This window comes from Dasypus novemcinctus, chromosome 25, assembly GCF_030445035.2.
Source record: "Dasypus novemcinctus isolate mDasNov1 chromosome 25, mDasNov1.1.hap2, whole genome shotgun sequence".
Lineage (NCBI taxonomy): Eukaryota > Metazoa > Chordata > Mammalia > Cingulata > Dasypodidae > Dasypus > Dasypus novemcinctus.
The window spans coordinates 5,624,938-5,649,965 of record NC_080697.1 but is presented as its reverse complement, the minus strand read 5'-3'; the positions used below and the strand labels follow the sequence as shown (position 1 = coordinate 5,649,965).

The 25,028-nt window shown below is 38.7% G+C and overlaps 1 protein-coding gene across 1 annotated transcript in view; it reads left to right on the top strand.

Annotated features, from left to right (window-relative positions):
* Nucleotides 1-25,028, top strand: part of NBAS (NBAS subunit of NRZ tethering complex) — a 347,044-nt gene that overhangs the window by 62,540 nt on the left and 259,476 nt on the right. The window contains exons 11-13 of the mRNA XM_058288021.1: nucleotides 15,157-15,225; nucleotides 15,735-15,863; nucleotides 24,356-24,419. Of these exons, the coding sequence (XP_058144004.1) occupies nucleotides 15,157-15,225; nucleotides 15,735-15,863; nucleotides 24,356-24,419 (262 nt within the window). The remainder of the gene's footprint in view (nucleotides 1-15,156; nucleotides 15,226-15,734; nucleotides 15,864-24,355; nucleotides 24,420-25,028) is intronic.

The following is a 25,028-nucleotide window of genomic DNA, read 5'->3' as shown; positions in this document are numbered from 1 at the left end:
GGGTTGTTTATCTTTTTGTTTTCAAGATATATGAGTTCTTTATATATGCAAGTTATAAGTCTCTTATCAGATATATGGTTGCCAAATATTTTCTCCCATTGTGTGGGTTCCCTTTTTACTTTCTTGACAAACTCCTTTGAGGTGCAGAAGGCTTTAATTCTGAGGTAGTCCCATTTATCTATTTGTTCTTTTGCTCCTCGTGCTTTTGGTGTGATATTCATGAAGCCATTTCCTATTACAAGGTCCTGTAGATGTTTCCCTACACTGCTTTCTAAGGTCTTTATGGTCTTGGCTCTTATATTTAGGTCTTTGATCCATCTTGAGTTGATCTTTGTATAAGGTGTGAGATGGTAATCCTCTTTCATTCTTCTACATATGGCTATCCAGTTCTCCAGGCACCATTTGTTGAATAGGCCATTCTCTCCCAGTTGAGAGGGTTTGGTGGCTTTATCAAATATTATATGGCTATATACATGAGGTTCTATATCTGAACTTTCAATTCGATTCCATTGGTCTGTGTGTCTCTCCTTATGCCAGTACCATGCTGTTTTCACTACTGTAGCTTTGTAGTATGTTTTGAAGTCAGGAAGTGTGATTCCTCATATTTCGTTTTTCTTTTTCAATATGTCTTTGGCTATTCGGGGCCTCTTTCTATTCCAAATAAATTTCATAGTTAGTTTTTCTAGTTCCTTAAAGAAGGCTGTGTTGATTTTTATTGGGATTGCATTGAATGTGTAGATCAGTTTTGGTAGGATAGACATCTTAATAATATTCAGTCTTCCTATCCATGAACAGGGAATATTCTTCCATTTATTTAGGTCTTCTTTGATTTCCTTGAACAATCTTGTATAGTTCTCGATGTATAAGTTCTTTACCTCTTTAGTTAAATTTATTCCTAAGTATTTGATTTTTTTATTTACTATTGTGAATGGTATTTGTTTCTTGATTTCCTCCTGATCTTGCTCATTATTGGTGTACAGAAATGCTACTGATTTTTGCGCATTGATCTTATAACCTGCGACTTTGCTAAACTCATTTATGAGTTCTAGGAGCTTTGTCGTAGATCTCTCAGGGTTTTCTATATATAGGATCATGTCATCTGCAAATAATGAAATTTTGACTTCTTCCCTTCCAATTTGAATGCCTTTTATATCTGGTTCTTGTCTCAGTGCTCGAGTAAGTACTTCCAAGACAATGTTAAATAGGAGCGGAGACAATGGGCATCCTTGTCTTGTTCCTGAGTTTAGAGGGAAGGATTTCAGGATTTCGCCATTGTAAACAATGTTGGCTTTCGGTTTTTCATATATACTCTTTATCATGTTCAAAAAGTTTCCTTGTATTCCGATCTTTTGGAGTGTTTTTATCAGGAAGGGGTGCTGTATTTTGTCAAATGCCTTTTCTGCATCTATAGATATAATCATGTGGTTTTTTTCTCTCAATCTGTTTATATGGTGTATTACATTGATTGATTTTCTTATGTTGAACCATCCTTGCATACCTGGAATAAATCCCACTTGGTCATGGTGTATAATTTGTTTAATGTGTTGTTGAATACGATTAGCAAGTATTTTGTTAAGTATTTTTGCCTCTAGGTTCATTAGAGAAATTGGTCTGTAATTTTCCTTTCTTGTGGTGTCTTTGTTTGGCTTTGGTACTAGGGTAATGTTGGCATCATAGAAGGAATTAGGCAGTGTTCCTTCTGTTTCGATTTTTTGGAATAGTTTCAACAGGATTGGTGTTAGTTCTTTCCGGAATGTTTTGTAGAATTCACCTGTGAAGCCGTCTGGCCCTGGGCTCTTCTTAGTTGGGAGATTTTTAATGACTGATTCTATCTCTTTGCTTGTGATTGGTTTGTTAAGATCATCAATTTCTTCTTTCATCAGTATGGGCTGCTTATGAGTTTCTAGGAATTTGTCCATTTCCTCTAAATTGTCATTTTCAAAGTATCCTCTTATGATAGTCTTTATTTCTGTGGGGTCAGTGGTGATATCACCTTTCTCATTTCTTATTTTGTGTATTTGCATCTTTTCTCTTTTTTTCTTTGTTAGTCTTGCTAAAGGTTTGTCAATTTTGTTGATCTTCTCAAAAAACCAGCTCTTGGTCTTGTTTATTTTTTCAAGTGCTTTCTTATTTTCTATTTCATTTAGTTCTGCTCTTATCTTTGTTATTTCCTTCCTTCTTCTTCCTGTTGGATTACTTTGTTGTTGTTTTTCTAATTCCGTCAAAAGTGCAGTTAGTTCTCCAATTTTTGCTCTTCTTTTTTGATATATGAATTTATGGCTATAAATTTCCCTCTCAGTACCGCTTTTGCTGCATCCCATAAATTTTGGTATGTTGTGTTATCATTATCATTTGATTCAAGGTAGTCATTGATTTCTTTTGAGATTTCCTCTTTGACCCACTGTTTTTCTAAGAGTGTGCTGTTTAATTTCCAAATTGTCGTGTGGAGTCTGGGTCTCTGTCCCTTGCAAATTTCCAGCTTCACTCCACTGTGGTCAGAGATATTGTTTTGTATGATTTCGATCTTTCTGAATTCATTAAGCCTTTCTTTGTGGCCTAGCATATGGTCAATCTTGGAGAATGTTCCATGTGCGCTTGAGAAAAATGTATATCCTGCTGTGTTTGGGTGTAATGATCTATATATGTCTATTAGATCCAGCTCTTCTAATATACTGTTCAAATGTTTTGTTTCTTTAGTGATTCTCTTTTGAGATGTTCTGTCCAGAGTTGATAGTGGTGTATTAAAGTCCCCCACTATAATTGTAGATGCATCTATTCTTTCACTTAGTTTTTCCAGCGTTTGCCTCACATATTTAGAGGCGCCCTTGTGAGGAGCATAAATATTTATGATTGTTCGATCTTCTTGACAGATTGTCCCTTTCACTAAAATATAGTATCCTTCTTTGTCTCTCACAATTGTTTCGCATTTAAAGTCTATTTTGTCTGATATTAATATAGCTACTCCTGCCTTTTTTTGGTTGTTGTTTGCTTGTATGATTGTTTTCCAGCCATTCACTTTCAACCTCCATGAGTCTCTGGGTCTAAGATGTGTCTCTTGTAGGCAGCATATAGATGGGTCGTATTTCCTTATCCATTGTCCCAGTCTGAATCTTTTGATAGGTGAGTTTAGTCCGTTGACATTCAGTGTTATTACGTTTAGAGAGTTATTTATGGTAGCCATATTTTGGTTGGATTTGTGTTTGTTATATTTTGTTTGTATTATTTTATTTTCCCCTTCTATTTTTGTCTTTCTTGTTGCTTTTACACTCTCCTCCATCTCTGACTGTCCTGTTTTTTCCTTTCTTCCTGCAGAACTCCCTTAAGAATTTCTTGAAGGGGAGGTTTCTTGTTGATATACTCTTTCAGTTTCTGTTTATCTGTGAATATTTTGAACTCTCCATCATTTTTGAATGCTAGTTTAGCTGGATAGAGTATTCTTGGTTCGAAATTTTTTTCCTTTAGTACCTTGACTATATCATACCACTGCCTTCTTGCCTCCATCGTTTCAGATGAGAAATCAGCACTTAATCTTATGGAGTTTCCCTTGTATGTGATGGTTTTCTTTTCTCTTGCTGCTTTTAGAATTTTTTCTTTGTCTTGAGCATTGGATAATTTGACAAGTATATGTCTTGGGGTGGGCCTGTTGGGGTTTATGACCAGTGGAGTGCGCTGTGCTTCTTGGATATGTACATCTGTCTCTTTCAGTAGATTTGGGAAGTTTTCATTCATTATTTCCTGCAACACTCCTTCTGACCCTTTTCCCTTCTCTTCTCCTTCTGGAATGCCTATAATACGTATGTTTGAGCGTTTTACATTATCATTCAGGTCCCTAAGTCCTATCTGGATTTTTTCTACCTTTTTATTGACCACTTCTACTATCTGTTTGATTTCCAATGCACTGTCTTCCACATCACTAATTCTCTGCTCTGCCTCTTCTAGTCTGCTGATATTTGCTGCAAGTGTATTTTTGATTTCTTGAATTGTGGTGTTCATTTCCATCATATCTGTTATTTTTTTGCGCATGTCTGCAATTTCCCCTCCAAGTGTTGTCTTCATGCTGTTAACCTCTTTCATTACTTCATCAAATTTGTCGGTGATAAATGTTCTGAGATCTTTCATTGCTTGTGTGAAGTCCTGCCCCCCTTCCTGATTGGATTCAGCCATGTTTTCCTGATTACTGGTTTGGTTTGTAGATTTTTGTTGCTGTCTTGTAAACATTTTTTCTTGACGGGTTTAATCAGTTCCTTAGCTTCTTTGTCTAGTCTTGGAGATTAATTAGCTGTTGTTTTTGCGTAAGTGTTATATCTTCTCTTTGTCACTTTGTTCTTCTTATTCCAATTTCTTATTGCTAGTTAAGCTCACTTTAAAGGAAAGTATTAGTGCTGGGGAAAGGCAATTGTGTAAGGGAGGAAAAAGTGTGAAGTAGTATTGGTGATATATGTTAACAAAGCAACAATATGAGTTCTGGGAGGATGGAGGTTAGATCATGTAAATTGTGTAGAGTTATAGTAGTAGGAAAGTACCTATAATGAGGTAGACGACTGAATATGGGAGGAATGTGGTACGTACTAAGAGGCTATTGTTTTCGTGAGAGAGGGAAAGAGAAAAGAAAGGTAATAGTTTCAGGGATGAATACCAGATGGAAAACTAAACAAAGGTATTAGAAATTAAGAGTTAGACAGTTTGTGGATCAAAGAAAGGGAGATGGAATATAGGAGAGATAGCAGATGGTGGAGGATATCAAGTTGTAGGGGAAAGGGGATATTGTAGATAGGTTAAATCTATTCACAGAGAAATGAGGCAGTGGAGGGTGAGGAAACCCAGCAAATGTGAGGTATTTCCTGTAGGACCTATTGTACTGTTAAGATAAAATAGTATAAGAAGAATAATGGGGACAGGAAAGAGAGGATTAAAAAAAAACAACAACAACAACAACAAAAATAAAATAAAATAAAATAAAAAAAAAAACAAAAAAAACCCAAAAAACAAAGAACAGAAACCCCGCTGCCAGGCTCGGCTGGGCTCGGCTGGGCTCCGGTCCCCCGCCCTCCGCAGCTCGGCTGGGCTTGGCTAGGCTCGGCTGGGCTCGGGTCCCCCGCCCGTCGCGGCTCGGCTGGGCTCGGCTGGGCTCGGCTTTCCCACCCGCCGCCTGCCACGGCGCAGCGCGGCTCGGCTCTCCCGCCTGGCGCGGTGCGGCTGGGCTCGGCCAAGCTCGTCTGGGCTCGGCTCCCTCGCCCTCCGCGGCTCAGCTGGGCTCGGCTGGGCTCGGCTCCCTCGCCCGCCGCGGCTCGGCTGGGCTCGGCTGGGCCCAGCTGGGCTCGGCTTCCCTGCCCGCCACCCGCTGCGGCGCAGTGCGACTCGGCTCTCCCGCTCGCCGCCCTCCGCGGCGCGGCCGGGCTCGACTGAGCTTGGCCGGGCTCGGCCCCCTCGCCCTCCGCGGCTCAGCTGGGCTCGGCTGGGCTCGGCTTCCCCGCCTGCTGCCCGCCGCGGCGTGGCTAGGCTCGGCTGGGCTCGGCTCCCTTGCCCGCCGCCCGCCGCGGCACAGCGCGGCTCGGCTCTCCCGCCCGCCGCCCGCTGCGGCGCGGCTGGGCTCGCCTGGGCTCGGCTTCCCCGTCCGCCGCCCGCCACGGCTCGGCTGGGTTCGGCTCTCCCGCCCGCCGCCCGGCGGGGCACAGCGCGGCTCGGCTCTCCCGCCCGCCGCCCGCCGCGGCGTGGCTCGGATCGCCCACCCGCTGCCCACCGCGGCCCAGCTAGGCTACCCTGGCCGCCGCCCGCCGGGCCTCGGCGCGGTGCTAGCTGCCTCGGCTCTGCCTACCCAAGGAGGGAATCCTCCACACGTAGCTGGGATCTCCGTGTATATTTCACAGACGGATCCTCTCTGTTACCTTCCCTCCAAATCGATGTCCAGACACCTCCGGACCAGGAAAAATCCCGAAACAGCCCGGTCCCAAAGAGTCTCCGACGCCTCCCGGCCGATTCCCTCCAGGAGCTAGTAACCGGGAAGTTCACTCAGCCGCCATCTTGCCTCCTCTCTCTATTTTCTCCTTGAACTCAGCTGTGAATGAGCAGACATCTCTCCCTGTGCCTCAGTTCCTTGAGCCTCTCAGGGCTTCCCTCCTTGATCTCAACTGTGGGCAAACCTGGAGTTATTAGACTCACTTGGCCAGATCAAAATGGTGGAGCTCCCTTTTCTGGTGTCCTGTTATTTCTGTCTTAAAGTATATTAATTGGAAATAGTCTTCTAAAACATCAAAGGATTAAAGGTTTTGGTATTGAAAATGTACTAATGAAGAAGCACTTCGAAAAGAAATCTTTAGCAGTTACTGTAAGCTTCCATTAAATTCTTTTCTTGAGCCTTTAGCATATGCTGAAATGTTTGATTATGAATTTAACTCAGTATAGTAATAGTGGGCTTTGGGTTTTTTTTTTGAGATTGACTCTTTATAATGAGGTTGGTTTATATATGGCACTAGACCTTGAAACAATTTATATTTTTAGATCAATTGATACAGTGTCATGCTTTGTGCTTTTACTTCTATTCATTGTTCATTGATTACCACCCATTCATTTTCTCTGTAGAACCTAGAGAGGAGGATAGTTTGAGTATTATTAGCTCCATTTCACAGATAAGGGGCCAAAGATCCCTGAGATTGTAATTGATCTTTGTGAAAATAGGAAGATAGGGAATAGAACTAGATTTTCTAGTTCCTTTTTAGCACCTTTCTCTCGGCACTGTCAAATTTATGCTCTGAAGATAATCACGGCATCTATAAAAAAGAGTGAGGTAGGAGTTGCTTGTTCATGTTGGACATATTATGTCATGTTTGCAGTAGTTTAATCATGTTAGTTATGTTTATTGCTCTGATTTAATTCATATGCAGTGTGTGATTTTATTTGTGAGGTGCTTCAGGGCAGGTCTTGGAAAGAGTGAAGAAATTTTTCTCTCGAATCTGACAGAAATTAAGTGTGATATCTGCAGCTTATTTTTAAATGGTTCAGTCAAAAATATTTTTTAAAAAGTTGATATATGCACACACAGGAAGATAAAGCAAATGTGGCAAAATGTTAATAATTGGTGAATCCAGGAGAATGATATCATGTTTCTTTGTATAACAATCATTTCAAGTACTCTGTAGCTAGGAAGCTTTTCAAAATTTAAGGTTGATGGGAAAAAAACCCAAAAAATAGTTAAGTGTGGAGGATGCAAGGAGAGGTAAAATACGCAAACTTTGTAAGTCCTTTTCAGTACAGTGTGCTCAAGGCTTGTGACAGAGTGGCCTGTTAGGTTCTGTGAAGACGTTTCCCCCGCGGCTTTGAATTCTCTGTGCTTCCACCTGGCTGCGGTGCCGGCATCTGCTCTGCTGTGCCTGGCCCTTCCCGGCTTCGGTATTGGCATCTTTAAAAGGAGTAGCGTGTGCACTGACCAAATAAGTGGGGAAAAGTTTTTGAGTTGCAAATTGAATGCTCTGCTGTATGATTAATTTCTTGAAATGCTGCAAGTGTTTTTATGATTACCTTAGTGGCTTTCATTGTGTCTGCAGCTGAATTTACAATCATTCTGTATAGCCTTCCCCTACCTCAAAGTAATATGAGGTTATGGGATTAATTCTTTTGTCAGCTGGCAGATGTTCTCCTTGAACCTCCTCTTACTGTTTGCTTAAGGTTGATGTCGTGTTGGGGTAGATATTGACTGAAAAAAATGTTGCTAGCTTGTATATTCTCATCTGTCACAAGTCTGCTATGTTGTATAAGAGACTATGCAAAATTCAGAATATGCTTTGACCAAAGTTTCCAAATTAATGTCAGTGTCAGCTTGGTAAGACAGTATTATTTATCAATTTTTTCAATGTTTAATCACTGCTCCAGGTATTAGGAATATAAAGTTCCTTGTAGCAGCCCTCTAGGGGTTTACTGGATATTGGAGGAGACAGCTGTGGCCACAGATGAGTGCAGTAAGCCATCGCTGGTGCCAGGTTAGAACCCAGTAACTGGGAGACAGTAAAGAACTTAGGCTCTGGGGTTAGAAGGCTGGCATTTGAATGCCAGCTCCTCATTTACCACTTGAATAAAGTCTTTTGCCAGGATCAAATGAGATAATATATGTGAAAGCACTTGAAAAATTGGAAAAAGATATACCAGTGTTAAGTATTATTTATCTATTTATATTCTTAAGATAAAAATTTTGGGGAAAATTGTATTTTTTATGTTATTGCTGCTGCTAGTTTTTTAGTGAAGAATATTGTTGTGGGAAGGCTACAGACCTTTTAGAATCCTCTGTCCTGGAGAAATCCTGTCTCCTTGAGAAAATATAAGCAGACAGAAGACTATTTCCATAAAAGCTCATCACGTCTGTGATCTGTACCTATGTATAGTGTCTTTTCTCTTATTACCACAGGTGAACTACCTTTCCTCTGGCTAAAGCCAGCCTCTCTGCTCGTCTGCTCATTGAAGCAAAACTCCTACATCATGCGTTTTTTTGCCATTGGATTTAACAGTATATAACTTTGCCCTCCACCTAATGCCCCATGTCTTTCCCTTTAAAATATTGCTCAAAAGAATTATCTATGCTTGCTGTTTCCAATTCCTGTCTTTCTATTCTCTCTTGAATTTAGCCATGTGGTGATTTACCTCCATCATTTGACTAAAATTATTCTTAGTGATGTTATCAATGACTTCGAATATTTTACTCTTTATCAGTTTTATTGGTATTCTTTAACTTCCACCTATTGCTTATACAGAAAATCAGCATATTCTATTTTCCTTTTTTCCCTTTCTTTCTCCTTTTTTTAAGTTTCACTATTTCTACTTTGTCAAATCACATACTGTTGTACGTTAGTTTCTATCTTTGTCTCCACTTTTTAGCCTTATATTTCAAAATGCTCACCATCACTTCTTTTATTGAAGTTTTTCAGGTTACGTCCCCCCCCACACACCTTTTTTAATGCCCAGAAACGTCAGCTGTACTTGGCAGTGCAGGGCGGAGCTAAGGTGCGGGGGGCTGCTCCTGGGAGCCTGGCTGTCCTTCAGGCTGAGGGCTGGGCCTCAGCTCCCGGCGCCAGCAGACCAAGGCTGTGTTCAGGAGGGGGACGGGACTGGAGAGGTCGCCGTGGGGGTCGTTCCAGGCCAGGCCCCGGAGCAGTTTGTCCTGCGTCTCCGGCCCAGCCACAGCCAGGTCCCCTGGTTACCTCTTAAATTTTGATGAAGTATATCCTGTAGTAGAGCTTTTGAGAAGGGCTCGTGGGTGAAGAGCTCCATATGTTCTCATATAGTCAGAATTATTTTTTCGAGCCTGAATATTTGAAGGAAAACTTGACTGGGTATAAAATCCTTGGTTTTTATTCATTGAACATTTAAAAAATGCTATTCTGTTGTTGCCTTGCTTGTTGGATTTGCAAAGTCTGCTGTAAGTCACGTTGTTTTCCCTTTGTAGTTTGTTGCTCATTTTTGCTTGGCAGTCTTCAGAATTTTCTTTGTCTTTGAAATCTGTTTCCTTAGGGTTCTTCTTGAAGTTGGTCATTCTGGGTTAATTTTTCTAGATTACCTGGTAGAGTCTTTCAATGTATAGATTCACATCTTTCTCTATTTCTGGAACATTTTTCTTGAATTATACATATATTAAAGTAGGAAGAAACCTACTTTCTTTAAAAAAAAATTAGAAAAGTTGTAGATTTACAGAAAAATCATGCAGAAAATATAAAGTTCCCATATATCACCCTATTAATAACACCTTGCATTAATATGGTATGTTTGTTATAATTTATGAAAGAACATTTAAAAAATTGTACTGTTAGCTATAGTCCTTCATTTACTATAGGATTTGTTGTTTGTGTTGTACAGTCCTATGATGTTTATAAAATTCTTATTCTAATAACATACAACCTAAAATTTCTCCTTTTAACCACATTCTGATATACAATTCATTGTTAGTTATGTTCACAATGTTGCGTTACCATCACCACCATCCATTACCAAAACTTTTCTGTCACCCCAAATAGAAACTCTGTACAATTTATTAACTCCCTATTCCCCACTGCCACCCTGGCCCCTGGAAACATATATTCTGGTTTCTGACTATGAATTTGCTAATTCTAATTATTTCATATCACTGAGATCAAACAATATTTGTCCCTTTGTGTTTGGCTTATTTCATTGAACTTTATTCCTTTTTATGGCTGAATTATATTTCATTGTATATACCACATTTTGTTTATCCATTCATTAGTTGATGGATACTTGAATTGCTTTCATCTTTTAGCAACTGTGAATAATTCCAATATGAACATTGATGTGCAAATATCTATTCGAGTCCCTGCTTTTAATTCTTTTGAGCATATTTCTAGAGGGAAGGTTGCTGGGTCATATGGTAACTCTATATTTAACTTTTTGGTAAACCACTAAACTTTTGCCACAGTGGCCGCTCCATTTACATTCCTACCAGCAATGAATGAATGTTCCTATTCCTCCATATCCTCCCCAACTTTTGTAATTTTCCATTTTTTAAGAGTAGTAGCCACTGTAGTGTATGAAATGGTATTTCATTGTAGTTTTGGTTTGCATTTTCCTAACAGCTAAAGATGTTGAGCATCTTTACATGTGCTTTTTGGCCATTTGGATATCTTCCTTGGAAAAATGCCTATTCAAGTCTTTTGTCCAGTTTTTAACTGGGTTGTTTGTCTTCTTGATATTGAGTTGTGTGATTTTACTATATATTCTGAATGTTAAATCCTTATTGGATATGTATTTTCCAAATGTTTTCTCCATTGAATAGGTTGTATTTTTACTTTCATGATAAAGTCCTTTGAGGACCAAAAGTTTTTAATTTTTTTTTCATAGTTTATGTTGTAATTTACACTCTCCCCCAGTCCATTCAGTGGATTATGGCAGGATATATAATGTCCTGCATCTGTCCCTGCAGTACAATTTAGGACAACTTCAAGTCCCGAAAATGCCCCCATATCACACCTCTTCTTCCCTGTCCCTGCCCTCAGCAACTCCTGTAGCCACTCTTTCCACATCAGTGATACAATTTCTTCCATTGCTAGAGTCAGCATTATTCTATAGTAGAATACCAGTAAGTCCACTCTAATCCATATTTCATTCCTCCATCTTAAGGACTCTGGGATGGCTATGTCCACTCCACCTCTAAATCGAGAGGGTTTTAGATCCCACATGGCTGATGGATGGGGTTCTCCTGCTTGCAGTTGTAGAACTCTCTCAGTTGAAAGTCTTAAATTTTGATGAGGTCCCATTTATTTATTTTTCCTTTTGTTGATTGTGCTTTGGGTGTAAAGTCTAAGAAACCATTGCCTAACATGAAGTCCTGAAGATGCTTCCCTATGTTTTTTTTCTATGAGTTTTATGATCTTTGTTCTAATATTTAGGTCTTCGATCCATTTTGAGTTGATTTCTGTATATGGTCTTAGCTAGGGTCCACCATTCTTTTGCACATGGTCTTCCAGTTTTCAGTTTTTCCATTACTCTATGTTGAAGAGACTATTCTTTCCCCATTGGTAAACTTGGCAACCTTGTAAGAAATCAGTTGCCTGTAAATGTGGCAGCTGATCTCTGAGCTCTCAACTCAATTCCATTGGTATATATGTCTTGTCTTTGTGTCTAGTACCATGATGTTTTGATTACTGTGGCTTTATTCATAAAAAGTTTTTAAAATGGAAGTGTGAATCCTCCAATTTTGTTCTTTTTCAAGATGGCCATGGCTATCTGGGGCCCCTTACTCTTCCATATAAAGATGGTGATTGGCTTTTCCATTTCTGCAAAGGAAGTTGTTGGATTTATGAATGGGATTGTGTTGAATCTTTAACTTACTCTGGGTAGAAGTGACATCTTAACAGTATTTAGTCTTTCTAGTTCATGAACGTGGAATGCTGTTCCATTTATTTAGGTCTTCTTTGATTTCTTTTGGCAATATTTTGTAGTTTTCTGTGTTCAGTTCCTTTATATCCTTGCTTAGGTTTGTTCTATGTATTTGATTCTTTTAGTTGCTATTGTGAATTGAACATTTTTCTTGATTTCTTCTTCAGGTTGTTCGTTACTAGTATATAGAAACACTCCTGACTTTTAGCTCTTGGTCTTGTACCCTGGCACTTTGCTGAATTTGCTTGTTAATTTCATTGGCTTTGCTGTGGATTTTTCAGGTTTTTCTGTATATAGGATCATGTTACCTGCAAATAGGGAAAGGTTTACTTCTTCATTTCCAATTCGGATTCCTTTTACTTCTTTCTTTTGCCTAATTGCTCTGGCTAGAACTTCTAATACAACACTGAATATCATTAGTACAGTGGGCATCCTTGTCTTGTCCTCATCTTTAGGGGAAAGCTTACAGTCTTTCACTGTTAATAAGTAACTTTGATTTTTCATATACGCCCTTTATCATGTTGAGAAAGTTTTCTTCTATTCCTAGTATTCTGAGTGTTTTATAAAGTAGATGTGCTGGATTTTGTCAGATGACTTTTCTATATCACTTGAGATGATCATGTGTTTTTTTTCCCCTTTGTTGTATTAATACTAATAATATATTAACAATAATATATCACTATATTTATTCATTTTCTTATGCTGAGCCACCTTTGGTGGATGAATCCCACTTGATCGTGGTGTAAAATTCTTTTGATATGCTTTTGGATTTGGTTTGCTAGAATTTGGTGATTTTGATTATAATTTTAAATATTAATTTTGTTCCTTGGTTTTGTTATTCTTCTTTAGGGCCTCATATATTTGATAATTTAAATGTTATTCTTTCTTTGTCTTCTATTTCCAATTTTTTTTTGAACCTTTCTTCATTTTTCCTTTACCTCATTTCCTTTTTACTTCTCTCTTTTTCATAGTTTCATTGTTTGGTTGTTTTTCTGTTTTTCAGGAAAGCCCCTTATTAAATTACCATTTGAGTAACTTATAATTTATTCTTCATTTGTTAAGGTAATTTTGTCCTTCATTGGTCTCCTTCACCTGCATCCCCTTTGCCCACCCCCCCCTTTTTCCTTGTTGAATTCTATTTTGGTTTTTGAATTTCTGATTCAAGGTAGTGTTTCAGTTTTTTCTTATCTTTTAGTGCTTAAGTATATTTAAGTCTGTTCGCAGTGTTTGCTTTTGCCTCATGGTTGTTTTTCTAGGGGTAGTTTCCTTTAATGTGTCAACTTTTATTTTCTACTTTTCTGCAAGGTATTTTTGAATCTTCTTGTTCATTTTCATATTAGAATGTTTTACAAGATTCCTAGTTTAATGGTGCCTTTTTTTTTTTTTTTTTGTCATTTTAGCAAAGTTCAAATAGGTTGGTGGATTTTTTGACTCTTGTTTTGTTTTGGTGGGAGAAGAGGAGATAGAATTCCTCTGATTTTGTGGTTCTCTTTTTGTCTTCTAGCACTCAAGTTTCCCACCTTTGCGTAATTTCCCCTTCCTCACCCGGGTGACACAGGGAGCTGCTCCCCTTCTGCCTCTTCTCTCCTCAGAGTTGTGAGTTTGGAAGTTTACAAGTCACACCTACACATTCAGGGTCTTTCTTGGAGTCTGTGTCTGCTTGACCTGGAGCCTCTTTCACATTTTCAGGGTTATGATAGATGTAGTTTTTTTGACAGAGGTTTTAGGCTGGCTTTAGATACCATTGCTTGTTTCCTTTGTCCATCTGTTTTTTCTTATCGTAAAGGCTGATGGTAGACTGCGTGTTTGGGCTGGCTGGAGCTGTGGAGATAACATAGTGGGGTTTGATGGCTTTTCTTTTCTCACTTAGTTATTTTATTTTATTTTTTTTTAAAGATTTATTTATTTATTTAATTTCCCCCCCTCCCCTGGTTGTCTGTTCTTGGTGTCTTTTTGCTGCGTCTTGTTTCTTTGTGCGCTTCTGTTGTCATCAGCGGCACGGGAAGTGTGGGCGGCGCCATTCCTGGGCAGGCTGCTCTTTCTTTTCACGCTGGGCGGCTTTCCTCTCGGGCACACTCCTTGCGCGTGGGGGCTCCCCCACGCGGGGGACACCCTTGCGTGGCACGGCACTCCTTGCGCGCATCAGCACTGCGCATGACCAGCTCCACACGGGTCATGCTGATCCCGTCTTCAGCTGATCTTGTACACTTATTTCCCTTTGTTGTTCTTGTGTTGTGAGGAAATGTTGGGAGATGTGTAGCTACTGTTTCGTGATTATCTTTAGCAGGATGTTAACCTCAACAAAATGGTACACTAGTATATTTCTTTTTTTTTAAAAAAAGATTTATTTAGTTATTTATTTCTCTCCCCTTCCCCCGCCAACCCCGGTTGTCTGTTCTCTGTTTCTCTCTGCTGCGCCTTCTTTGTCCGCCTCTGTTGCCGTCAGCGGCACGGGAATCTGTGCTTCTTTTTGTTGAGTCATCTTCTGTCAGCTCTCTGTGTGTGCAGCGCCACTCCTGGGCAGGCTGCACTTTCCTTCATGCTGGGCAGCTCTCCTTAGGGGGTGCACTCCCTGCACATGGGGCTCCCCTACACGGGGGACACCCCTGCGTGACAGGGCACTCCTTGCGTGCATCAGCACTGCATGTGGCCAGCTGTACACGGGTTAAGGAGGCCCAGGGTTTGAACCGTGGACCTCCCATGTGATAGACGGACGCCCCAACCACTGGGCCAAGTCCGCCGCCACTAGTATATTTCTTAAACCTAAAAGAAAAATGTCCTGTTATATTTATTTCAAATACTGGTTTCTAAATGACTTTTTTCTGGCCCTTTTCAAGTGTAGGATCAATTCTTTGAGTGAAATTTCTATTGGAGTTTTGAACTTTTTTATAAGTGATGTTAAGATAAAGTGGTAACATGGGGCATTCTCTTTTGAGAAAAGTTGGAGTGGATTCTAATTTTCATTTATTGTACTGGATTTGTTACTGAGGTATTTAAAAAAGCATTAGATTGTGGGTTTATTTGGTGTAAGATTTTACCCCATGGTGGATTTTTTTTTTTCAAACAAAAATACAATCTCGCCAAGATCCTGACAGCTATTGGTGATTTTCTTAACCATTTAAAAAAGCACTAGAAAAAAATAAAAAACAAAAAAAACTAAAACAAAACAAAAAAAAATAAAAAAGCACTAGATTTGCCATAGTTTTCATTGTGTGATAAATGGCATCTATACAGTGAGCAGGCGTTCTGTTAATCTATTTGGTTTGATGCACATTTCTTTTGTAGGTACCAAAGACACTGGGATTGTTGAAGATGCTGAGCGTCAAGTTTTATAGTCGCCAAGGAGAAGAACAGGTAATGCGGTTTGACTTAGTTGTGCTTTTCCATCATTTTCCCCAGAGCATCTCTGAGGGCAAAGGTGAATGAACCTTGTGTGTCTAGGGGTATTCATAAGTATACACCACGTGGGTGTATTCAGTAGTAGGAATTCATGGATTTCTATACTTGAGATTCCAGGCATTGTACTAATGTTGAATCTTGCAAAGATGTGAGCCCACATTTCAAGGAATTCACTACCTAGTTAAGGCCAACCCAAAAAGTGTTGAGGACGTGTGTTATTGATGTGTGATATGATGGAACATTTTTATAATACCCATGTATTTGGATATGGGATATATGTAAATTAGAACACTATCGAGTAGGTAAACTTTTTAAAGACAGGATTCCTTTTCCATATGTTGGAGTATTATATAGTGTGGACAGTGGGGCCCTTCAGAACACCCTGCAAGAGTGTTACAGATTCTGGAGGGTCATTCTGTTAGGCTGTCAGTCTGTTGCTCTGTTTTTATTATAATTGTTTATAGGATGGAATCTTTAAGATGAGCCTTTCTCCACGGGGGACGCTTCTTGCAGCCATTCACTTCTCAGGGAAACTAAGCATCTGGGCTATTCCATCTCTGCAGCAGCAGAGGGAGTGGAGCCAAAGCGAGCAGGTATGTCTTTTGATTTGATTATTCTTAGAGTGCTATTCTCTGCAGGTGAGTACTGACAATATTAATTCATTTTGTTGCTATTTTACAGTAGCACACATCTGTTATTCTCATCATTCCAAAGCTGTCCAATTCTTTTAATTAAAATTTTAGCAATACAATAGAACAAATTGTGAATCGAGTAGCACATTGTACTGAAAAAAAGCAGTTTTATTTAAATATATTCACATGCCATCCTATACATCCAGAGCGTACATTTTTTAGTATAATCACAGAGTTGTGTATTCATCACCACAATCAATTTTAGAACATTTTCATTACTCCAAAAAGAAAACCCCAGCAGTCACCTCTCAATCCTTGCATCCTTCCCTAGCCCTGCGTAACCACTAATCTAAGTCTGTCCCTATAGATTTATTTATGTTTATCCTTTATACAGATGGGATCAGGCCATTTGTAGTACTTTGTATCTGGCTTCTTTCACTTAGCACGTTTTTTTTCTTAATTATTGTAATTTTTGTTTAAATTAGAGAATTTGTATAGTTACATTAAAATCAGGTAAAAAAACCCAACATTGCCATATACCTCCAATATTCCACTTTGCACTGGTGTAGTACTTTTGTTGCAGTTGATGGAAGAATATTAAAATATTACTGTTACAGTCGAGAGTTTACACTAGGCGTATTGTTTTCCCATATGCATCCTTATTATTAACACCTTATAATAGGGATGTACTTTTGTTGTAGTTAGTGGAAGAACATTCTTCTGTTTGTGCTGTTTGCCTCATTCCTCCTCCAGAGCAGTGTCCCCTCCCTCCCTCTGGTCAGAGGATTAGGACCCACCCTGGGTGAGGGCTCATACCCTACCTGAAGGAGCCTCATCTAAAGGCCTGTTCACAATGGGTTCCCACCCACAGGCTTGGAAGAAACTTAAGAACATGTCTTTCTGGGGTAGATACAGCTTCAAACCACCACAGTAGGTTGGAATCACTTTTTAATAGTGACTTTTTTACATGGATTCTTTTTATTTAATCTTTAAAAGCACAGAGACAAACTCTTTAACAGTAGATGTTACTTATCTTCAGCCCCTTCAGATGTGTTGAAATCTTGAGCTAATTACTGTGTACCAGGTACCAGAATAAATAATAGGTAGTCTTTCATTGGTTAAACCCTTGATTTTATACTTGATACCTAGATACTTGTGATTTAGGGAGGCGTGGGGTGATGATGATAACTTGTCCAGCATAGGCGGTTTGATCAACCATACACTGATTGGGTGATAGATTAGAACTTTAGCATATGAGGGACGCCATTAAAATCTAGTGTACTGGAGTAAGTGCTATAAAGCTTGTGTGTAACAGTACTATAAAGAGTAGGTTTTTCACTATATTCGTAACAACATAATGGTGAAATTGTAATGGTATTGAATCTCTACCAAATGCTGGAGTAGGAAATACAGTGTCATAGTTTAAGATGTTCTCTGAAGATGTGCAAGGGAAATTATAAACAAATCATTCAAGTATCATATTATAATATTATGAAAAGATAAGCTTAGAGGAAGGGCAAAAATTCAGCTGGTAGTGTGGGAAGAAGGATTGGTAGAAATAAATAACATTTGTAAAGTAGATTTAGTAAGGCTTGGCTATTTACAGTAGACTTTTCATGTTTTTCACTTGTCTCACAACAACCTTATGAAGTAAGAAAGGTTTTATGTCCATTTAATAGATGGGAATAGTGCTAAAGAGGTTAACTTGAGATCACCGAGTATTAGAATCAATATACCATTTTGACTGAAATCTTCTAACTTCACAGTTTAACTATTTTTCCAGAGTATTTACTTATACAATTTACATTTAGAGATAATGACTTTTACTTGAGCAAGCCAGGCACTAGCATGTGATATTAATGGTACTATGTAGTAGGCAGTATATAGTATATGGTATGTGAACATTGCCTGAGAAGAAATGAAGATTTTTGCTGCCCTACACAACCTTAAACCTTTTACCAAAATTCAGCTCATTTGGGACTTTCCTTATGTAAATCCTACTTTATCAGCTTTCATAATGTACTTTCTATAATTGAATATTTTCTCAGTAAAACCTAATGATTAAAGATAGTTGTGGATGTGCCTGTACTGATTTACTTCTATTCAGTTTTGAATTGATTAAATACTTCAGCTTTCATTGTCAATATGAAAATCCATCTGGCTAGAAATCTGTGAATATTAAATTTTGTTTATGTCTGGAATATAGTAGAAATGCTTAAGTGATTTTCTTCTCAAACATCTCTCATCTGTTTTGTTTATATCTTTACATCTTATTTTTGCCTTAATTTTCCTCTCAAGAAGTTTAATTACTTGCTTATTTGTGCTTCTTTAGATCTAATGGACACAAGGCTTATCTTTTCCATTTTAATTTTATTTTCTGTTTGACACATAGTAGATACTAAACTAATGCTTGTTAAATGGGTGACTTAATGGGGGATGACTGGGAAAATGCTGTATCATGTGATTTATCTTGAGTGAACCACTCACTAGACTGTGAGCTCTTTGAGAAGAGGCACTGAATATGTATTTCATCCACAGGGTCTAATATAGGGCTTAGTTTATTCAATAGTAGTAAATGTAGAATGAATAAATGGTTGAAATGTTGCCTTTATGCTCTTGGAGTTAGGGTCTGTCTTATATTTAAATTTTAGTGGTAAAGAAATCAACAGATAAAATCCTTAAATCTATGTAAAATACTGCTTTAGCTGTAATAACCTTTTTGTCACATGACCTAAACTGTATTCCTAGGGTAGCTTCCTCTGAGCTAGGACTGCACTACAACGTGATGGCGTCGGTCTGTTTCCAGACACAGGGCAGCACGTAATACAAAGAGGAGTGACGTGCAACTCGCTTTTCAGAATGTATCTACAGGGCCCAGAAGCACGTGCCCTGGGCTGTGCTTTCCTATGCCTTGGAGGAGGGGGTGGGGATCGGATCGTTCCTTGAAGCCTGCAGAATCATGGTTCTCCTCCCAGATAGTGTTTGGGGCTGTTGGAGGGTAAGTGTGGGACAAATTGAACAGTACAGAGGGGAGCAGAGGGGATGCCAGCTCGGAAAGCAGTGAGGAACACCTGTCAGGAATGAAATGTTCAAGTTGCTAGTTTGGCAGGCTGATGCAGAGTCAAGTTTTTTTTTTTTTTATGTTCTTAAATACACAGTACAGATAATTTCATCAGATTTCCACCTATCTTGAAGTTAAATATTTATTTCAGATTCTAGGATGTATCTGTTATGTACTTCTAAAGGTAAAAATGCAGGTAGTTAAAATCTGATGTCTTGTATTTGATTTAAACTATCTACTTTTATTCTTAAATAAACTTAGTATTTTCCCTATCTCTGTCCTTTTTTTTACTTCATGCTTTCTGGCTGAAATGTCTTCCTCCATGCATTTTCTACCTCTGAATTGTATCCAGTCTTAAAATATAGCACAATAGGACTTTCTTTGTACTCTGTATACTCCATCCATCTTTCTCAAGCCCAATTTCAAAATTCTTTTTGTGCTTTGAGGACCCTGAGTGCTTTAATTTATACCTCTCTTTTGGCATTCTTAAAATTTGGTTGAAATTCATTCGTAGCCATTTTTTAGTTTTCTGTCTAGTTTGTAAGCTGATTAAGTGTGGAGCCTGTGATGTCTGAATTTTCTTTCTTTTTTTTAATCTCTCACAGTTTACTGACAAAATAGCAGAAAAAAATCCACCATTTTGAGAGAGAGAGTGTAAGGAAGACTAGAACTATGCTAGCATAATTTTCCTGTGGCTTAAACATTTTCTTTAGAGCTTAATGAGGTAAAACATTGACTGATTCATGCATTCACTCAGCATTTAGCTTCTGTGACAGGTGGGCACTGGGAAAACAAGGATGACTATGATAGAGTCCCAGCTTTGGAAGAAAATGGCTCCACTTTGAGTTTAATATTAAACTTGCAAGAGGCACTCATTGTTTAAGCATCTGCAAGGACAGCATGGTTCCAGGGCGCCTGGAGACCTGGCTCCTGTAGGCTCATGCTGCTTGTTCATGGAGCCCCATCTCGTCAGCAACTTTGATGGAAAAACGCACACTCTAAAATTTCAGAATACTTAGGCCAATGAGATTATTTTTTCTTTAATTTTTCTTAAGACTTGTCAAATTACACAATACATGTCTTTATGTTTACTCAGGGTGGAATCAAATCATAGTTATTGCTGTTGGAGGGGCTTAAAAGTTTTTTTCTTCCCTTCTCTTTATTTCTTTTCCAGCTTTTCCTTTCCTCTCCTTACTTAATAATTTTTTTTTCTTTATTGCAGAAATTGTACGTTTACAGAAAAATCATGCAGAAAATACAGAGTTCCTTTATATTTATATATGAATATCCAGTTTTCCAGGCACTATTTGTTGAAAAGACCATTTTCCCCCCATTGAGTGGTCTTAGTACCCTTGTCAAAAATCAGTTGGCAGAGGATGGGAGGATTTATTTCTGAACCCTCAATGTAATTCCATTGGTTTGTATGTTCATCCTTGTGCCAGTATCATGCTATTTTGCTTATGTAGTTTTGTAATAAGTTTTAAAGTCAATAAGAGTGTTCTCCAAGTTTGTTCTTCCTTTTTAAAATGGTTTTTTGCTATTCAGGGCCCCTTACCCTTCCATCAGTTCGGTGGTTGACTTTTCCATTTCCACAAAGCAGTTTGTCGAAATTTTGATGGGGATTGCATTGAATCTGTAAATTGCTTTGGAAGAATTGAGGTCTTAATGTATTTAGTGTTCCAGTCCATGCACGTGGAATTTCTTTCCCTTTATATACTTCTTTGATATCTTTTAGTAATGTTTATAGTTTTCTGTTTAAATTGTTTCCATCCATGGTTAGTTCTATCCAGATAATTTGGATCTTTTCATTGCTGTTGTAACTAGAATATTTTCTTGATTTCTTCTTCATATTGTTCATTACTGGTGTATAGAAACACTTCTGACTTTTGCACATTCATGTACCCCAACATGTTGCTGAATTTATTAGCTCTAGTAGAGCTAATGATCATGTGATTTCTTTCTTTTGTTCTATTAATATGATGAATTATATTATTTTTGTTATGTTGAACCACCCTTGCCTACTTGGGATAAATCCCACTTGATCATGGTGTATAATTCTTCTGATGTGCTGTTGTATTTGGTTTGCTAGTATTTTGTTGAGGATTTTTCACCTATTCTCATAAAGGATATCGAGCTGTGATTTCGTTTTCTTGTGGTACCATTTTCTGGCTTTGGTATTACGTGATGTTGGCCTCCTGGAATGAGCTGGGAAGCATCATCCCCTTCTCTTCAAGATTTTGGAAAAGTTTGAGTATTGGTGTTAATTCTTGGAAAGTTTGGTAAAATTCAGCAATTAACCCATCTCATCCCGGGATTTCTTTTGCTGGGAGGTTTTTGGTGACTGATTCAGTCTCTTGTTATTGGTCTTTTGAGATCTCCTCTTTATTCTTAGGTCAGAGTAGGTAATTTGTGGGTTTCTAGGAATTTGTCCATTTCATCTAGGTTATGTATTTTGTTGGCATGCAGTTGTACATAATATCCTCATATCTTTTTATTTCTGTATGGTCAGTAGTGATGTCCTCCTTCTCTTTTCTGATTTCAGTTCTTTTATTCTTTGTCTTGCTAAATGTTTTTAAAAATCTTTTCAAAGAATCAACTTTTGATTCTATTTTTAAAAAAAATTTGGGTTTACTTTGCTCTCCTTTTTATGTAACCTCCAGTTTTGAGGTTAAGTTCCTGATTTGAAATCTTTCTTTTTTTTTAATGTAAGCCTTTAGAGCTGTAAATTTCCTCTCAGCCTTGCCTTTGCTGCATCTCAAAACTGTTATGTTGTATTTTCATTCATATTTGGACTTGGTTTATGACCTAAGATGTGGTCCATTCTGGAGAATGGTTCTTTTTTTTTTCCTCAGGAGGCGCCAGGGATTGAACCCAGAACCTCATACATGTGACGCAGGCACTGAACCACTGAGCTACATCTGCTCTGCACTCCCCTGTCATTAAAAAAAATTATTTATTTCTCCCCATACCCTCGTTGTTTGCACTTGCTGTGTCTGTTTGTCTTCCTTGTTTCTTTAGGAGGCACTGGAAACTGAACCCAGGACCTCCAATGTGGGAGGGAGGCATCTAATCACTTGAGCCACCTCCGTTCCCTGTCTTGTAGCTCTCATTATGTTTTTCTTCTTGTGTGTCTTAATGCATCATCTTGTTGTGTCAACTTGCTGCCCCTGCCCGTCGTGCTAGATCCCTGTCTTCTTTAGGAGGCACTGGAAACCAAATCAGGGAACCTCCTGTGTGGTAGGTGGGAGCTCATTCTCTTGAGCCACGTCTACTTCCCCCCATTGTTTTTTTTTTTTTTTTTTTCCTTATTCCTCCTATCGTTTAGTAAAGCCATGTTTTCTTGATTTGGCACTTGGCTCAGTTACTGCAGCCCACTGTCTCGTGTAGTTCTGAGGAGGAAGGCATTGTCAGTTTTTGGAGTTGCTCAAAGATTTTGGATGGAAACAGCCCTCTGGAGCATCTAATCCCTACATCTTGTTTGACTGGAACTCTTCCTTCCTCTATATAAAGGTTACTTAAAGTTTTAATATTTTATTCTAAATTTCCCTTGTGTACTTCAGAATGTAAATAGGGAGGCAAAAATGTAATTTTATAAATAAATAGCGATATGCACAAAATGCTGTCAGAGCCTGCAAAACTAGTGATTCTGAGGCAACACTGCCTTATAAATGAACAAATATTTCAGTTTTGTTGATTATTTGCAATAATATGTACCTTTTTGTATTCTAATTCTTTGAAATGCAATCACCACTTTTATTATTCTATAAACTAGGGTTTTTTAACCTTTTTTGTTCCATGGACCCCTCTGCCAGTCAGGTGAAAACCACAGACCCCTTCCTAAGTTCACACTGTACCGTGTATTATTTAATAAATATGTTACACCCGCACCAGCATGTCTGCACAAGAATAATGTTCTTTTTGCATTTCAGTTCAAGCTCATAGGCCCCTGGTTAAGAACCCTGCTGTAAACCATGACACTCATTTCTTCCCTTGGTCTATCAAAAGCCTGTTAAGGTCATTTTTTTCCTGATAAATTTTAAAGGAATGTATCTTCTGTTCTCAGGGACCACTATGAGTAATTTTATTGTAATAGGGGAGAGCAAGAATGTCTTTTAGTCCATGGAAGGAAATAGCTATTTTAGATACTCTATAGTGTGTGACACTGACAAATTGGTAGGAAAATACTTTTCCTTATGTTACATTTGGTAAAAAAGCTAATATTGTTTGACTTAAGTATAGCATCGGTTTCTTTACATTAAAAATTTCAAATGACCACTGCAATTATTTTTTGCTGGTCTTTCCCTGTGTAATTCTGGAGAATAAATAACAGTGAGCCAAGACTTAGGCAATGGTTAAATCTCTGTTGTTTTCTTATTTTCCATGGAAATTGATGTGCCTCTATCTTCTCAAAGCTGCGTTTGACTCTATGTTGCCATGAGAATAGACTATGAATGGATTTAATTTAATGATTGTGTGGTCATATATATATATATATATTTTTTAAAGATTTATTTTTATTTATTTAATTCCCCTCCCCTCCCCCGGTTGTCTGTTTTCTGTGTCTTTTTGCTGCGTCTTGTTTCTTTGTCCGCTGTTGTCGTCAGCAGCACTGGAAGTGTGGGCAGCGCCATTCCTCGGCAGGCTGCTCCCTCCTTCGCGCTGGGCGGCTCTCCTTATGGGTGCACTCCTTGCGCGTGGGGCTCCCCTATGTGGGGGACACCCCTGCGTGGTGCGGCACTCCTTGCGCGCATCAGCACTGCGCATGGGCCAGCTCCACATGGGTCAAGGAGGCCCGGGGTTTGAACCGCGGACCTCCCATGTGGTAGACGGACGCCCTAACCACTGGGCCAAAGTCCGTTTCCCTCATATTTTTTACTTAATAGATTATCATATGTTTTAAGTTAATAAATACAGTTACCTAGAGCTGTGGGAACCAAGGCCTGGAGGGTCACTGGTATATGGGCAGCCGGGCTGGGGCTCTTACCTCACTTGTCTCGGGCCCACGTTTATTCACAACAGCATACTGCTTTCCTCAGAGGAGGCCGGCGCAAGTGTGTGTGCGTGCGTCCATAGAATGAATCCTTAATGGGCCTTGCTTTCATTTGTATTCATTGTACACTTGCTGTCTAATTGTACTTATACTATTTTCTTCATTAAATTGAGTCACAATATCTGCTTGTGTGCATATTAAGTGTAAGATTAATTAGCTTTTCAAGACTGTCATGGAAAGAGATTTTAATTAGCTGTTACTGACAGATCAGAGGAAAGCATCATCTCATTATATTGCTATTTAATTAAATCCATAGTTTCTGAGGATTTTCACCTAATTTTCTTACATATTTGATTCTCCTAATTTTCTTACACGTGTTATGTACATATTTTTCATGTTTAGCCAGGCTATGATGACCTGAATCCCGATTGGAGGCTCTCTACTGAGAAGAGAAAAAAAATAAAAGGTAAGTTGTATGAAGTATTGGACCTCAAGAGAGTCCAGTGATATCAGGAGGCCTCTCGGTGATGCAGTCAAAGAATTGGTCTCTGGATGCTTCTGCTTGATTCTGGAGGAAACACCAGGATTTCAGAGTTGGAGCAAGCAGGCAGGTCTGATTTTCGGTGGCACGGTGCGGTGCGGTGTCGGAGCCCAGGCTGTATAGCGTGGCTCTGCTGCCGCAAGGTGGCACTGACCCAGTGTGCCAAGATCAAAATGCATAAGGTTAATTTATTTTCACCTTCTTGGAGACACCGGAAGGGGATTCCTCAAGGAAAATATAGAGTACTTATACCTGGGGGTGGGGTAATGAGGGTGTCAGAAGCAGGATATTTTTTTATTCTTTTCATACATTTCCATGTTTAAAGAATTTTTTTACAATGAGCATGTTTTATTTTTATGAATCGAAAAGTTTCATATCTAAGTCAAGATAGTAGTGAGTAATAGATAAATTAACACAAAACTATACTTCGTTATTTTTGGGTTAAATTTTTCATTTATCTTTCGGCAAAACTTGCTAAGTTAAACATCCTTGAATTTTTTAAGTGTCTCTATAAATCAGTGATAGTTACAAAAT